Raw genomic sequence first — 16,791 nt, 5'->3', positions numbered from 1 at the left:
ACAATTGACACCTTCCTGACCATTTTTTAGCGTTCAAAATCCGATTTTCAAATCATTTAGCTGATTTGATGATCTCTTAATCATTTTTAAGAAGGTTGATAGCTAGATTAGTAGTCGGGATTCTACTTTCTCCCCCACTTAAGAGATTTCGTCTTCAAAATCCAAACAAGGATAATGAGAACAATAAACACTGAAACAACCTTATTATTACAATAACACTAAAGTTCAAAATACAAATAAACTTCTTAAAGGAAATTACAAAATAATCAAAAAAACTCTGGATACTCGGAACGCATACGACTCTCTAACTCTGAATTCGGTTCCTCGGTGCCTCGACGCTGCCATTGAACCATGACTAGAGGAATGCATTTATTCCAAAGTAGCTTGTCTTTTTTCTCGAGAATCTTCAGTGGCTTGTACATGTACAAAAAGTCATGCTCAAGCTGAACCTCTGTCGAATGCAGAATGTGCGACTCTTCTGCAATATACTGACCAAGTAACATTACGTGGAAAATGTTGTGCATGCTAGAGAGGTACGGTGGTAACGTCACACGGTAAGCCACATCTCCAACTTTCTCTAGAATCTCGAACAGACCAATGAATCTAGGTGCTAACTTCCACTTCAGACCAAACCTCATCACCTTCTGGAAAGGCGATACTTGCAGGAAGACATACTCTCATTCCTCAAAATTCAATGGTTTGCGCTTGGTATTGGCATAACTAGCCTATCTATCTTGCATTGTCTTGATTTTTTCCTGATCAACTCCACCTTTTCTACGATATGTTGGATCAATTCTAGTACTTAGACCTATCGTTCCCCTACCTCATCCCAAAACAAGGGTGTTTGACAACGGCAACCATAAAGAGATTCGAATGGTGTCATGCCAATAGATGTTGTTGTATGCAAACTCTATCAACGGGCAAGCTATCCTGCTAGGATATTCTAAAATCCATCACTGAAGCTCTCAGCAAATCCTCCAATGTCCTCGGACTGACCGACCGTCTCTGGGTGATATGTAGTACTCAAACTCAAAGTAGTACCAAAGCTCGCTGAAGGCTACCCCAAAATCTTGAGGTAAACCTCGGATCTCTATCACTAATGATTCTCAAAGGAACTCCATGCAATCGCACGATATCATGGATGTATAACCTTGCCATGAAATCAAAAGTGAACTCGCAATTATACAGAAGAAAATGAGCAAACTTGGACAATCTTTCCACAACAATCCAAATAGCATAACACTTACTAGAGGTCATTGGAAAATGGATGACAAAATCCATCGTCACGTGCTCCCACTTCCATTCCAGAATCTCCAAGCTCTGCATCAGACCACCTGGTCTTCGATGCTTAGCCTTGACCTACGGACAAAAAAGACATCGGGAGGCAAACTGATAAACGCTACGCTTCATACCTTTCCACTAAAATCTGGTACATAGATCGTTATACATCTTGGCACTGCCTGGGTGCACGATAAATCTTCGACAACGAGATTGAGACTGAATCTCATTTTGTAAGGTCAAATTGTAATTTACTACCACTCTATCGGACAAACACAACATTCCGTCTGTCTAAAAATGGAAATCGGATGTGTTGTCTATCTAAGCAATTCTCGCTAAATTTTGTGTCGTTGGATCAAAAAACTGAAATTCTTGGATACGGCTAAAAAACGATGGCTCATCTAGCACTGAAAATACTCGGATCCTGTAGTGACCCTGCATGGAATCACCTACTAACTGGCAACTAATAGCATGCATTAAACTTAATACAGCAAAATACTTAACAGAGTAAAAACATGCGGAAACTTAACCATAATTTACATATCAGCTTAGTAATATAATCCAGGCTTAAATCTGTAGTGATACAACCATATCGAAATTCTTAAAAGTAAACATTATACAGCTAATAAATCATGCTGTATAAAAACTTTCAAAGCTCCTGCTCCCTAGTCCTGCATTGAACTACCAGTTCCGTCCATCCTGCGACCTGCCCCATGGAATAAAGTGTCAAAGATAACAACTACGTGAGCGCTATGCCCAGTACATAGACATGAGTAAACATATGTATATAATGCATGCAACATGATGACTGGTAAAAGATCATCTGAAAAGTCATGCTCAGAACCGGCGCCATATGAGTGCTGCCACCGCACGGATCAACCTCTGGGTGCAACCACACTCGTCTAGTACACCAGAGTAGACAGACATAAATGCCCCCGCCGTCACGGTACTCTCAGTGACAGACTATCGAGTATAGAGCTGAGCGGATCTATAATCAGGTATAACAAGGTATAGGCTCAACGTGTATATGCACATGACATATGAGTATAGAAAATGGTAAATCATACATCATGCCATATAATAATGCCAAATAGATGCAACATATAAACATGTATGCTCGCTGGCAATCTCAGTCAATGTGTACGTACCTCTAGGCTAGTTCAAGTATAATAGGATCCTAGGTTCCAAGCCTATATTCAAAAGTTCACCGTATCACTACATAAATTCTATAAGCCTTAACTAAGCTAATAAGTACTCCCAAAACTTAAATAGATTCCCGGACCATACCTTCGTCCGTAGTTAGCCCTTTGGAGTCGCTAGTCCCGGATGACTATAACCACACCTTGGTTATTCCAGAACCTCTATTATAACCGATAGGGCCCTCAAGTGTATATCTCACACTATATAACTGAAGAAGGAAACTCGGGAATTCGTAATTGAAAATGAACTCTGAACGGCCCTATTTATAGCCAAATTTCTCGGCCAGGATCGGAACTTCCGATTTCGGAATCGGAGCTTCCGATCCAGCTCATTGCGTGCATGTCTGCCACGCCAGGATCGGAACTTCCGATCTACGATCGGAACTTCCGATCTGCTCTATGATCAACACTTGTCAAAACTCGCGACTGAGTCATCGATCATTTCTGGCAGCTGGGGATCGGAACTTCCGTTCCAGGATCGGAGCTTCCGTTCCGATCGGAGCTTACTATCCAGGATCGGAGCTTACTATCCGGTCCAAAATTAAAAAAACCCAAATTTTACTTCTGAAGTCCAATAACACTCCGAAATTGGTTAAATACCAACCCTTAATCATGTTTAACATATTATTATCTTAAAATGGTTTCTGGGTTACTACAGATCCCCTGTTGTCCTTTCTTATGCCGAAACATAAAATCTAAGTAAAAAACTCCTAAACTATACTAGACCTTGCACTAGTGCGGAGAGCACTAATACTCATCTTACGGATAAGTACTTCTGCCACTGGATTCGCAGTACCCGGATGGTACTTAATCTCACAATCATAGTCCATGAGAAGATCCATCCAATGACGTTGTCGCATGTTCAACTCCTGAGTGAACAAATACTTAAAACTCTTGTGGTCTAAAAAGATCTCAAACCGCTCGTCATACAAGTAATGTCGCCCAATCTTCAGTGAAAACACGATTGCTGCAAGCTCTAGATCGTGCACTGGGTAATTCCATTCATGAATCATCAGTTGTCTTGAATCATAGGCAATAACATGCACATTCTTTGTCAACACACAGCCCAAACCTTGAAGAGATGCATCTGTGTAAACCACATAGCCTCCGGGTCCTGATGGCAATGCAAGTACAGGAATGGTAGTCAGTCAATTCTTCAGCTCGTCAAAGCTCTGCTCACACTCCTTTGACAAGACAAAAGGAATATCCTTCCTTGTAAGCTGTGTCAGTGACCTAGAAATTTGTGTGAAATTCTCAATGAATCGCCTATAATTTCAATCTAAACCCAAAAAGCTACAAATCTCTGAAGTTTTCGTCAGACGCAACCAATTTAAAATAGCTTCAATCTTACTCAGGTCCATCGATACTCATTCTGAAGAAATTACATGACCCAGGAATACCACTCGGTCAATCCAAATCTCTCACTTACTGAACTTGGCATATAACTGCTTCTCACAGAGAATTTGTAGTACGAGCCTTAAGTTTTGTGCATGCTCATTAATACTATGTGAATAGACCAAAATGTCGTCAATAAAGACTATGACAAACTTGTCTAGGTAATCGCGGAAGACACGGTTCATCAAATCCACGAACACCACAGGTTCGTTCGTCAAACCAAAAGGCAACACTAGAAACTCGTAATGACCATGCCTAGTACGAAATATTTCCTTCGAAATATCCGCATCTCTAACACACAACTGATGGTACCTTGACCTCAGATCAATCTTTGAATACACGGAGGTACCCTGAATTTGGTCGAACAAATCATCAATCTGCGGCAAAGGATACTTATTCTTAACTGTCACTTGGTTCAACTGTCTATAGTCAATACAGAGACGCATAGAACCATCCTTCTTCTTGAAAAAAAGTATTGGCTCTCCCCAAGGTGAAACGCTCGGTCGGATATATCCCTTATCTAACAAATCATGCAAATGTTGCTGTAATTCCCTCATATTTGTCGGTGCTAGACGATAAGGTGCACGAGAAATCGGTGTCGTCCCAACACAAGCTCAATCCCGAACTCGACTTCTCTAACTGGAGGAAACCCTGGAATCTCATCCGGAAAAACATATAGGTACTCACAAACAACTGATAACTCCTCTACAGCCCTTACCGTGGATGTATCAATCTCATAGATAAGGTAGCCTACCCCACCCACCTCTAAACAATGACAAGCCCTCAGAGCTGAAACTAGAGGCGTAAGGGGTCGTGCTCTCCCACCATAGAAAACCAACTATCGCCCTCAACCAGATGAAACTGAACAACCTTTTGATAATAATCCACAGTAGCTCTATAAGAGGTCAACACATCCATACCTAAAATACAATCAAAATCCTCCATCTCTAGAATCATAAGATTTTCTCAGAGCCCTCGAACCCTAAAGTACAACCCAAGACTAAACGTTTTGCCAAAGCCAAATGACCAGTCGGGGTAGACACTGACAATAATACGTCTAGTGATATGTAGGTAAATCTATTTCTCTTAACAAAACATGCCGAAACAAATGAATGCGATGCACCAATATCTATGAGAACTAATGCAGTAATTCCACACAAAATAAATGTACCTGCAATAACTGCCTCATTCTCCTTCAGAACATGATCTTGTATTAGTGCAAATACTTGACCTGGAATACGTGGTCTCTGGTTGGTACTCTCAACCGTCTGCCCTGGTGGCCTTTGTGGAACTGATGCTTGAGAACCCGAACCAGATTTTGATACTCCAACCATCTGCGGAAAATCCCTCTTCATGTTACCCATTTGCCCACAACGGAAACAAGCACCATTTTCCCCATGACATCTGTGTGTAGGATGAATTATTCACACTTCTAACACTGTCCTTTCTTCTTCCCAAATAGGAACACACCTCTACCAGATCCTGAACCTGATCCTGAAGAAGAAGACGCACCAGGTTTCTTGAAAGATTGGGCTCTAGGCCCCAAATAGTTGCCTAGTCTGAAAGAAGAAAAGTTCATGTTACTCTAGATGTTGTTATCTGCTTGGCGAAAACGTTTCATCAACACTTCATACGATGTCGGATCTTCGTTGATAGCTACTCGATCATGAATCTCCGGGTTGAGGCCTTGCAGGAAAATATCATATTTGGCCTCCAAACAGGTGGAAACAAACGAGCAATATGACAAAAACTCAAAGAACTTCTACTGGTACTTGTCAATCAACATGTTGCCCTTATTCAAGTTCATCATCTCATTCACCTTTGACTATCGGATCGCTACAGGAAAGCACAATACTCTGAATGTTGTACGGAATTCGGCCCAAGTAGTTGTGCCTCGCTCAAATACAAAAGGTGCAGAAATGGACCTCCACCACTTGCGGGCACTACCTTCTAGAAGAAAGTTAATGGTCTGCATCTTCTGATCGTCGGTACATTGATGCACCTCAAAGAAGTTCTCCATCCTCTCGAGCCATTTCTCTGTGACCTCCCGAGTTTCGTCGCCCTCCAATGGCATAGGATCCATCTGCACAAACCTGCGCAAATCGAATCTGAGTTTGTCACTCTGTGACGATGGTGCCTCCTAAGTTTCTCCCTATCTTCGTCGTCTCCCCGACGACCACCAAAATTCCCATGACTCTCATCTCCATGTCCAGCCATCAATAAAAGTATCAGAATTAAACCTCAAGACTGTTATCTAGATCCCAAATATTAATACATGCTCTGATACCATAAATGTAGTGGCTCATCCCAAAATCACTAGTTAACCAAATCTTAAGCATGCAAAATAAATTATGAATAATTTATCAAAAAATCCAATGGAAACTTAAAAAATACGACTAAAAACTACCCGCAATTATACAACCGGTCTCAAAGAAACTATTGCATGTTATAAAACCCCATCGAACAAAATACTAAAATCCCGTAATAGAAACCTAAAACAGTAAAATCCTCCATGCTGAAGCTCAACGACCACTACCACTGGGTCTGTCCAACCTAAGTCATGTATCGTAAATGGGGTGTCAAGAACAAAAACGGAGAACGTGAGCTAACAACGCCCAGTACAGATGTGTGACTATACAAATTCTAGGAATTCTAAAAGTGAAGGGTATTAGAAACCTATCCATATAAAATCACGCTCAGTAAAAGGAGCCATTGTAAGTAGTATGTTGGGCCGTCACATCAGAAGGCACTCCAATATCAAAAATCGTGGACATAATCGAATCCAAAACCATGGTATCCATCCACAAAATATAATGGGGCTGAGCGACCCCTCTACAAGTTATAACAATGGTAAAATGCTCAACATGATAATGCATGCAGCATGATATCCCTGACATAATCAATGAACATCTCAGTAATGCCACATAAAAAATGAGAACATAGAAGATGCATATTCAACCAGGGTATCTCGGATTGTTCGTCTGTACCTCAAAATAAGCAACCTAGTAATAGTGGCTCTCTAGTCCAAGCCTATAGATAGATAATCATCGTATCACTAATAGTCTACTAAAAGTTTCAACTACACTAATTGCTACTCACTGAAGCTAATTAAAGTCTAGCGATATACATGTGTCCATCGTCAGCCCTTTGATGGCGATGGCCTGAAAACCTAGGCACAACTCTGCTAAGATCCCGGTAGCACCTTGATATCGACTATCCTCCGAAATAATGCCCAAAAAGCCACTAAAACGAGCTAGAAAAAAGAGAGATGAAGTAAGAATGAGCAACTGAAATAAAGCCCTCGAGCTCCTATTTATAGACGATGATCGGAGCTTCCGATCCCATGTTCGGACTATCGAACGCAATTCGGAGCTTCTGATTGTGCTTTTGAACTCTTTCCTCCAAACGAGTGTCTTTGATTCGACAACACGACTGCCGACAGTAGTTAAAAACTACCTATCTCTAGTTTGGAACTTTAGATCTCCCTCAAGTCCAATCACCCAATCAAAAACCATACCCTATCTGATTGTCACAAGATCGGAACTACTGATCTCAAGATCGGATCTTCCGAACTACCCGGAGCTTCCGAACGTCCTAAACACTTGACACCTTTTGGACCATTTTTGAGAGCTCTGAATCCGATTTTCAACTTCTTCAGCTCATTTTATGATCTTTTAATCATGTTTAAGAAGTTGTTTAGCTAGATTAGTAGTAGGGCTACTACAAAATCTACTACGATGATCCTGAGACAAAATCTCATCATGCAAGGTCGAATCATCAAGCACAACCGCTCTAACAGAAAAACACGACAACCCGTCCATCTGGCTAACTTTTGCATCTTCGATCCAAAAACTGAACTTGTTGGATATAGCAAAAAATGCTGGCTTAGCTAACATAGAAAATACTCGGATTCCCTGCTATCCCTTCTTGTGTCGGAACATGATATCCAAAGAACAACATTCCTAAACTGCACTAGTGTGAAGGGCACTAACACAAACCTTACGGAAAAGTGTGTCTGCAACTAAATTCACAGATTCTGGATGGTACTTAATCTCACAATCATAATCCTTGAGAAGATCCACCTAACGACGCTGTCGCATGCTCAACTCAATCTGAGTGAAAAAATACTTCAAACTCTTGTGGTTAGAAAATATTTCGAAATGCTCGCCATATAGATAATGATGCCAAATCATTAGTGAAAACACGATCACTTCAAGCTTTAGATCGTGCACTGAGTAGTTTCCTTCCAGAGTCTTCAACTGTCGAGAAGCATAGGCAATTACATGACCATTTTGTTTCAGCACATAGCCAAAACCTTGAAGAGATGCATCTGCATAAATCACATAGCCTCCAAATCTAGACTGTAAAGCCAGAACAGGCACGGTAGTTAGTCTACTCCTCAACTCATTAATCTTTGCTCACAATCGACCGAAAAAACAAAAGGAACATCCTTCCTTGTCAACTGTGTCAACGGTCTAGCAATCTGTGAGAAATTCTCAATGAATCGTCGATAGTACCGTACTAAACCTAAGAATCTACGAATCTCTGAAGCTGTCGTAGGACGTGACTGACCTTCTAATTCAGTGATTAATAAATCTAGCAAGCGCACTAGGTCAAGTATTAGTATAAGGAGAAAGAGTCCAGATATCGATCCCACAGGGACTGGATGACAATTACCAAAATATATTTAATCTACTTAATTTAGACTATGCAATAAAAGTGATCGAGTGAATTCAAGTATATTTTAACCTTGTGCAAATTGTTGGATTGAACACAATCAATCCCTAATATTTCGACTTAGAATCAATCAACAATAGAGTAAATAACTAGTCAAATCATTCACAAGAAGAAAAAGATAAATCCAACAATCAATAATTTGACATAAATCAAAAATCCTAAATAACCATCCAGGTGTTCAACATAAACTTGTCTAGGTCCAATCTCACGTTCTCAATCGATAATAAAAGTCTACGCCATAATCAGAAACATGATTCAAAACAAAGTTTCAATCATCCAACAAAAAATTCAAAAGAAAAATGGAAGGATAAGAAGTAGAGCTTTCTTCCAATATCTCCAAGCTAGCCGCCGTTCTTCAATTATGTTATGGAACCCTTAATCTGCTAAAGAATTTTCTATTTATATCCCGGACCCAAGAGATTTGTTTCTTTTTAAACCGAGAGTCCACCAAAATAAAACTTCATGTCTCGCAATTGCGCACGAGCGGTAGAAAGATCCCGCTCGAGCACACACTTCTCTGTCTGCACCTTTATTTTCCTCGCGGACGCGCTCAAGTGGTCAAAATATCCCGCTCGAGCGCGATGTTTATTCCTTGAATAATGATTTAATCCTGACGAGCTCGAGCGGTATAAGGTACCCACTTGAGCGCATGCTTTTTTGCCCCAAAAATGTTGCTTTTTCATTGGTCCTACAAATAAACCCGGGAAAGTGAAGTGTAGACCGCATGCATGAAATAATAATTAAAAGAATAAAACACTCAAAAGACACAATGAATGCATGAAAACTAGACTCGAAAATAGCACAAATTAACGCACAATAACATACTTATCAACTCCCCCATACTTGACTCTAGCTCGCCCTCGAGCAAGACAAGTGACAAAAACAAACACAATGACCCAAAATAGAATTAGGATATTTACATGGGAAAGTAATCGCCTCAGTGATGTCTAAATACAATCCAAATTCAAAAATACCATCAACTCTTCACAATACACCCTCGATTTCGTGTGAAAGTTTGTGTGTGTGCAATTTTATTCCAATACATGCAACTTAGAAAGAATCCGATCATACAATTGCTTACCGACCTAATAACACATCAGTGCAAGTTTCACTCTCATGCACCCATTCCTTCCAGATACATATAACAACGCACCTCCCTCGATATTAAATTATTATGCACCGCCGGATTTTGCACCCATCTTTCATAATAGCCCCAATAATTACCGGCAAACATAGCTAGAACTTTGATAGGACTCGAATTTCAATCCCATCGTCTAAAGCCTGGATGAAGCATCAACCCCATTTTATCCGCATGCTTAGCCTTGAACTAGGTGATTAGGATTTCAATCCCTTGTCCATGACCCGGATGGAGTTGCTTTTTTTTTTTCAAAAATAAAGTTTTTTATTATTTTTCAAAATTTGTAAAAAAAAAATGGTGCGCATACGAGATCATAACTGCAATATTAGAGGATCACCGAAATTCACAAGACACATTTGATATCACTAAACACCTAGTGTCATGCAATGGTCAAGCAGACAAAAAATTCATCAATTATTTTTGCTACAATTCAATGGTTTAACAGAAGTGCGTAAAAATATTCACGGTTCATCTAAGTCTTCTCATGTCAAGTCAAGGGCAAGCATTTTCAACAAAAATCAATTTTCTAACTTCAAAATCATCATGGATCCCATTGAGTATCCTAACTCGACACAAACACAATTAAAATGAAACACATGCATATGCAAAACATAAGTATCAGTATGAAATGCAACTAACATGCAACAATATAAATGCTAACAAACCCCCCCATACTTAAAGCCAACCTTTTCCCAAATGTGGACACAACACACAACGCACAAAGAAATACACAAAAACAAACAAGATGCAATTGAAAAAGAAATGAGAAGCCAGAAAAAGAAATAAAAACGAAACTCCCCTCGGGTCCATCGACATTCTCCTCCTCGTCTTCTTCAACCTCAAGGGGTGGAACACCAGCGGGTGTGGCGCGGGGTGGTGTGGCATATTGGAACTGGAAAGGGAGTGGATACTGGGGTGAAGCTGGATAACCGGATGGGTCTAAACCCAATTGAATGGTCAGCCCTTGGATCATGGTCTCCACATTATGGAGGTGATCAGTAGTCGCGTTCAGGTAATCATTATGATAGTGAGCAAAAGCAAATAATTCCTGAATGGTGTCAATGACAGAACGACGAAGGGGCGGTAGTGGAAAATGGCTTGGTCCAACGAAACTATCTCCCCTCGCAGGTGGGGAAACTAGACAACGACTCTTTTATTTGACGGCCCAGGTGGCGTCATGTAATGGCTTTCCAGGCTGCAACAACTCTTCATACTCACGAGGCACGACACCAGCTTCAATACATAACTCAGACACGATCGATGGAAAGTACAACCCGACATGTGTAGCGTGCATGGAGTGGAGAAGTTCTAAGAAAATAACTCACCCCACATTGATCGGTCAGTCCATCTCCAGAGCATACAACATAATAGAGAGATTCGAGTGGCGACAAAGGCATACCACATCATCGACTCCATCTTCAAAAAATTTTCCATAAAATGTAAACGCTTCACAGAATCCTTCCACACAAACCCCAGATAAGAAAGAGTCTCGATAATTAGATTAAAATCCGGGCTGGCCTTAAATTGTTGGTATTGAGATTCGTCCATCGGGAGTGTCCTTAAAAGCCGATTTAAAGTATCTACATCATAGGGCACAAGTCGCCCTCTCACAAACGCTTTATTATCATCTCTCTCAGGTGTGTTTGTATAAAACTCCCTAACCACGAGTATGATTGCGGCTTTCAGTTGGGTGCAATAAGTAATCCAATTTCGGTCTTGAACATCCTCCCAAATATCGCTAGCCCTCGCATTCAAATCTAATCCACGCTCAGGAATTGGGTGACGATGAATTTTAGGATGATCATACCTTTTATTTGCCTCCAGCGAGACGAATATTTTGGCGAGTGCATTCGAGGAAGAAGAAGAAGCGACAATGGATTGGCTGGATGTGCGGGCTCTCTTTGGTGCCATAGGTGCAGCGAGTAACACGAAGATATTGGCACGGTTGTGGTAAACAACAAGGATGACGGCGGTGTGGGGCTTGGTGGTGCACGCAGGAGAGGCTGCAACAAGGAATGGAGAGAAACACAATGGCATTAGGTAAGTTGGATAGCAGGCTGCAACAAGGAATGGAGAGAAACACAATGGCGTTAGGTAAGAAGGGTCTGCATCAAATATTAACGTAGACTTAATCGCGCTCGAGCGGTAGAAAAATCCTGCTCGAGTGTGAATACTTGAAAATTGTTTCCTCGAGACGGAACATCGTGCGCTCAAGAGGTAGAAAGTAACCGCTAGAGCGCAAATACTTAAAAAATTTTGCAAAACAGAGGATCGTGCGCTCGAGAAGTAGAAACATCCCTCTCGAGCGCAAAACATATTTTTGCGATTTTTAAATTTTTTTTTCAAAAATAGCGGAAAAAGTAAACAAATAATAAAGGAAGAAAGGGAAAAGAGCACTGAATTGCCTCTTAGTAAGCGCTAAATTTTTAGTCTATAGCTGCAGATCCATCGTGGTCTGAGTTTTATCCACGCTTCCACCAATATAGATTTTTAGCCTTTGGCCATTGACTTTGAATTCTCCAGTGGTAGGACTAGTGATCTCCATAGTGCCATATGGTAGAACATGTTGTCCCGGTTCGAACTCACGGGTGAAAATATTCTGATCATGCCATCTTTTGTTTTCTCCTTATATATTCTTGCATTCTCATAAGCATCCAATCTGAGCTCATCTACTTCATTCAACTAGAGAATCCAATCCTCACCTGTTGCATGCGTTCAAGTTCAATAGGCAGATGACATGCTTTTCCATATAAGAACCTAAATGGAGACATTCTTATAGGTGTTTTAAATGCAATGCGATAAGCCCATAAAGCATCATCTAATTTTTTAGACAACTCTTTTCGATTTGAGCTCACTGTTTTCTCCAAAATTCTTTTAAGTTTCCTATTTGAAACTTCGACATGTCCACTAGTTTTGGGGTGATAAGGTGTTTCCACCTTATGAGTGACCCCATATTTTCTGAACAAAGTGTCAAACTGGTGATTACAAAAGTGAGTACCACCATCACTAATTATGGCCCTAGGTGTATCATACCTTCAAAACAGATATTTTTTCAAAAATTTCACAAACCTAGAGTCATTAGTTCTACAAGAAAGTTCTTCAATCCACTTAGACACGTAGTCAACCGCTACCAGAATATATTTATGCCCATCAGACATAGGAAATGGTCTCATAAAGTCAATACCCCATGCATCAAAAACTTCACAACAAGAATAATATTCAGGGGCATTTCATGTCTCCTAGAAATATTGCCAGTCCGCTAGCACTCATCACATGCAAGCACAAAATTATGAGAATCCTTAAATAGTGAAGGCCAGTAGAAGCCCGATTGGAGTACTTTAGCTGCGGTTCTACCCACTCCAAAGTGACCTTCGTTCAGTCATGTGTGATAGTGTGTGAGTATAGAACTTACCTCCTCTACTGGTGTACATATACGTATAACACCATCTGCACAAATATTAAAGTAAAGGATCCTCCCATAAAAAAATATTTCAAATCCGATAAAAAATTCTTTTTCTGTTAATAATTCAAGTGAGGGGGAAGAAACTTACTTGACAGATAGTTCACAATGTCCGCATACCATGGTAAAGCGGTTACCTCAAACAGTTGTTCATCTGAGAATTCATCATGAATTAACTGATTCCCGATTCCTTGATTCTCCAGACGGGATAAATGATCTGCCACTAGGTTTTTAGTCCCTTTTCTATCAACTATCTTCATGTCAAATTCATGCAAAAACAGCACCCAACGAATCAACCTCGGTTTCGCATCCTTCTTGCTCATCAAATATTTCAATGCCAAATGGTCAGTATGTACTATGACCTTGCTCCCTACCAAATACGATCTAAACTTGTCCACCACAAACACGACTACAAGTACCTTTTTTTCTGTGGTGGCGTAGTTTAGTTGGGCAGCAGAGAGAGTGATACTGGTGTAGTAAATCACATGAAGAACTTTATCTCTCTTCTACCCTAGGACGGCTCCCAACGTTGTGTCACTAACATCACACATTAACTCAACGGGTAAACTCCAATCCGGGGCCACAATGATAGGTGCAGTGACTAGCTTTTCTTCAGTATTTGGAATTTCTGGAAACACTCATCAGAAAAATTAAAAGGCGTCTCCTTCATCAACAAATTGGTTAGGGACTTAGCAATATAAAAAAAATATTTAATAAAAGTCCTATAAAAACCAGCATGCCCCAAAAAGCTTCTTATTAATTTTAAATTAGTTGGAGGTAGAAGTTTTTCAATAACTTCAATTTTTGCTCGATCCACCTCCACTCCTCTCTCAAACACCTAAAGTACTAAAATGATTCCCTCTCTCACCATAAAGCAACACTTCTCCTAGTTAAGCACAAGATTATACTCTTCACACCTTTTCAGCACTTTCGATAAATTACATAAGCAATCATCAAATGAAGAACCTACCACAGAAAAATCATCCATGAATACTTCAATAAATTTTTCAACCATATCATGGAATATAGCTAGCATGCATCGTTGGAAGGTAGCTGGAGCATTACATAAACCAAACGACATTCGTTTATATTCCAAAGGTACCGTAAGGACATGTCAAAGTGTTTTTGTGTTGGTCCTCTCGTGCTATGGAAATTTGCATATAACCCGAATAACCATCTAAAAAACAATAATAAGGATTCCCGAACAACCTCTAAACCATTTGATCAATTAAGGGGAGGGAGAAATGGTCCTTACGGGTGGCGTCATTAAGTTTTATATAATCAATGCAAACACGCCACCCTGTAACATTACGAGTAGGAATGAGTTCATTTTTTTCATTTTCAACCACGGTTATCCCTCCTTTTTTGGTACTCTCTGGATTGGACTTACCCATTCACTATCAGAGATAGGGTAGATAATACATGCATCTAGTAATTTAATAACCTCTTACTTCACCACCTCTTGCATTGTTGGATTGAGGCATCTCTGTGGCTGAGTTGAGGTCTTGTGCTCCGCTTCCATCAAGATCTTGTGCATACACATGGATGAGCTGATTCCCTTGATGTCGTCAATACTCCATATATCCTATTGCTCGAACGTGCTCTCTAATTACTCTCAGTAATTTCTATTCATCGCTTCCTGTCAAAGAAGAACAAATTATTGGCCTCTTATCATTATTAAGCAGATATAAATATTTCAAATGAGAAGGAAGAGTTTTGAGTTCCAGAATAAGGGGTTCTTCAGTAGATGGCTTCAATGGCTTTGGGATGTGCCCAAGTTCCCCTATTTTCGAGTTTACCTATCTAGCAAGTGGCTTAGTTCCATACAAGTTTCGTACACACTCTTCCACTTCTTCACATTCAATCTCATCATGTTCCGCTCTTGTCATGCAGTTCTCGAGTGGGTCTCTAGACAACTGTTCCTGCAAATTGCAGTCAACCAACTCGTCAGTAACATAAAATCTGAAACAATCAGAATTGTTCACAGGATATTTAATACTATGAAGTACATAAAAAACCACACTCTCATCATTCATTCGCAAAATCAATTCTCTTTAATGCACATCAATAAGAGCTTTTTCAGTGGCTAAAAATGGTCCCTCTAAAATAAGATGTATCTCACAATCCTCTTCCATATCAAGCACAACAAAGTCCACTAAAAAAATAAACTTTTCAACTTTCACCAACACATCTTCTACAACTCCTCTAGGATATTTAATAGATTTATCAGCTAGCTGTTGGGAAATTGTGGTTGGTCTAACTTCACCAATCCCAAGTTTTTGAAAACATGAATAAGGCATCATATTTATACTGGCTCCCAAATCACACAATGCCTTATTACAGAAGGAATTCCCAATGGTGCATGGAATTCAAAAACTACCCGGATCCTTAAGTTTTTGAGGGAGTTTATTTTGTAAAATAACAGAACATTCCTCCGAAAACTTAACTATCTCAAAATCAACCAGTTTTCTCTTATTTGAAAAAATTTCTTTTAAAAACTTAGCATAACTGGGCATTTGAGCCAAAAGCATCTGCAAACGGAATATTAATATGAAGCTTTTTGAAAATTTCCAAGAATTTCGAAAACTGATTATCCAATTGCAGTTTCTTTGCTCGCTGGGGAAAAGAGAGTTTACTCAAATCTATATTCACATTAACATCAGGTTTAGAAGATTTACCTCTCTTACATATAGGGGACGAATCTGCGGAGATGTTATTGTCCTCTTTTTTGTCATCAGTGATAGGCCTCATGGTCTCCTCATCCTCAACACTCTTTTCAAGTCCTTCAGCTTGCGATCTTGTAACCACCATGATAGCATTCATATATCTCGGGTTCTTTTCAGTGTTTCTAGGAAACGTTCCCGGTGCTCTAGTCAAAAGCTGGGTGGCTATCTGGATCATTTGTGTTTCCAATTTCTGCAACATTGATTCTTGATTTTGCAGCCTTGTTTCGGTTTCAGCAACATATTTCATCATAATCTCCTTTAAGCTTGGATTTTTCTCCTCTAGTTTGGAAGTGTTAGCAGTATTTTCTGAGGGCTTCCATGAGAAATTGGGATGATTTTTCCACCCCGGATTATATGTATTGCTGTAGGGGTTATACTGATGCCTTCCTTGATTTCCCGCAAAATTTGTTGCATCAACTGAAAACACATGTGGTTCCTCTAGAATATTCGCATGCACTTGATTAATAGGGGTTGAATACATCTGCAATATTTGATAAGTGCGTCAATCTTTGCAGTTAGTGTTGTTCAAGCATCAACCTCCAAGACTCCTGATTTCATTTCCTTCTTCAGATCTGGCCACCCCCACATTACTTTATGCCATATTCCCAATTATTTAACATGCATCCGCTGGCATTTTCCGGAATAAAATTCAATTTTCTGCTGCATCCAGCATAAATCGCAGTGAAGCGTCGGCACCATTATAGAATGTTTTTGGGTCTGCTGGATTTGAGTCAGATTATGCTGAGGACACATCCTCAACATCTTCTTAAATCGGGTCCAGGTTGAATTAAGAGACTCTCCATCCTTATGTCTGAATGATATTATGTCGGATAATAGTTGCGCCATCTTGGTAGGTGG

General features: G+C 40.0%; 1 protein-coding gene across 1 annotated transcript; it reads right to left on the bottom strand.

Annotated features, from left to right (window-relative positions):
• Positions 1–266: 266 nt before the first annotated feature.
• On the bottom strand, positions 267–5,236 carry LOC140894636 (uncharacterized). Its single transcript, XM_073303200.1, has 7 exons — positions 5,044–5,236; positions 4,698–4,792; positions 3,907–4,249; positions 3,396–3,591; positions 1,413–1,497; positions 1,042–1,359; positions 267–644 (listed from the first exon to the last, which is right to left on the bottom strand). The coding sequence occupies exons 1-7, from the start codon at positions 5,234–5,236 to the stop codon at positions 267–269; spliced, it is 1,608 nt and encodes a 535-aa protein (XP_073159301.1).
• Between the last annotated feature and the right edge of the window lie 11,555 nt (positions 5,237–16,791).

This window comes from Henckelia pumila, chromosome 1 (assembly GCF_033568475.1).
Source record: "Henckelia pumila isolate YLH828 chromosome 1, ASM3356847v2, whole genome shotgun sequence".
In the NCBI taxonomy this organism is placed as follows: Eukaryota; Viridiplantae; Streptophyta; class Magnoliopsida; order Lamiales; family Gesneriaceae; genus Henckelia; species Henckelia pumila.
The sequence above is the reverse complement of the archived record's forward strand: the minus strand, read 5'-3'. Positions and strand labels throughout refer to the sequence as shown.

Bases quoted from the DNA above. Each gene is read 5' to 3' on its own strand.
- LOC140894636 (XM_073303200.1), bottom strand. From the start codon at position 5,236: ATGGGTAACATGAAGAGGGATTTTCCGCAGATGGTTGGAGTATCAAAA. The intron at 4,793-5,043 runs GTACATTTATTT...ATTGTATTTTAG, and splicing joins GAATGAGGCAGTTATTGCAG to GTATGGATGTGTTGACCTCT. The intron at 645-1,041 runs GTACTACTTTGA...TCGCCTTTCCAG, and splicing joins GTAGCCTTCAGCGAGCTTTG to AAGGTGATGAGGTTTGGTCT.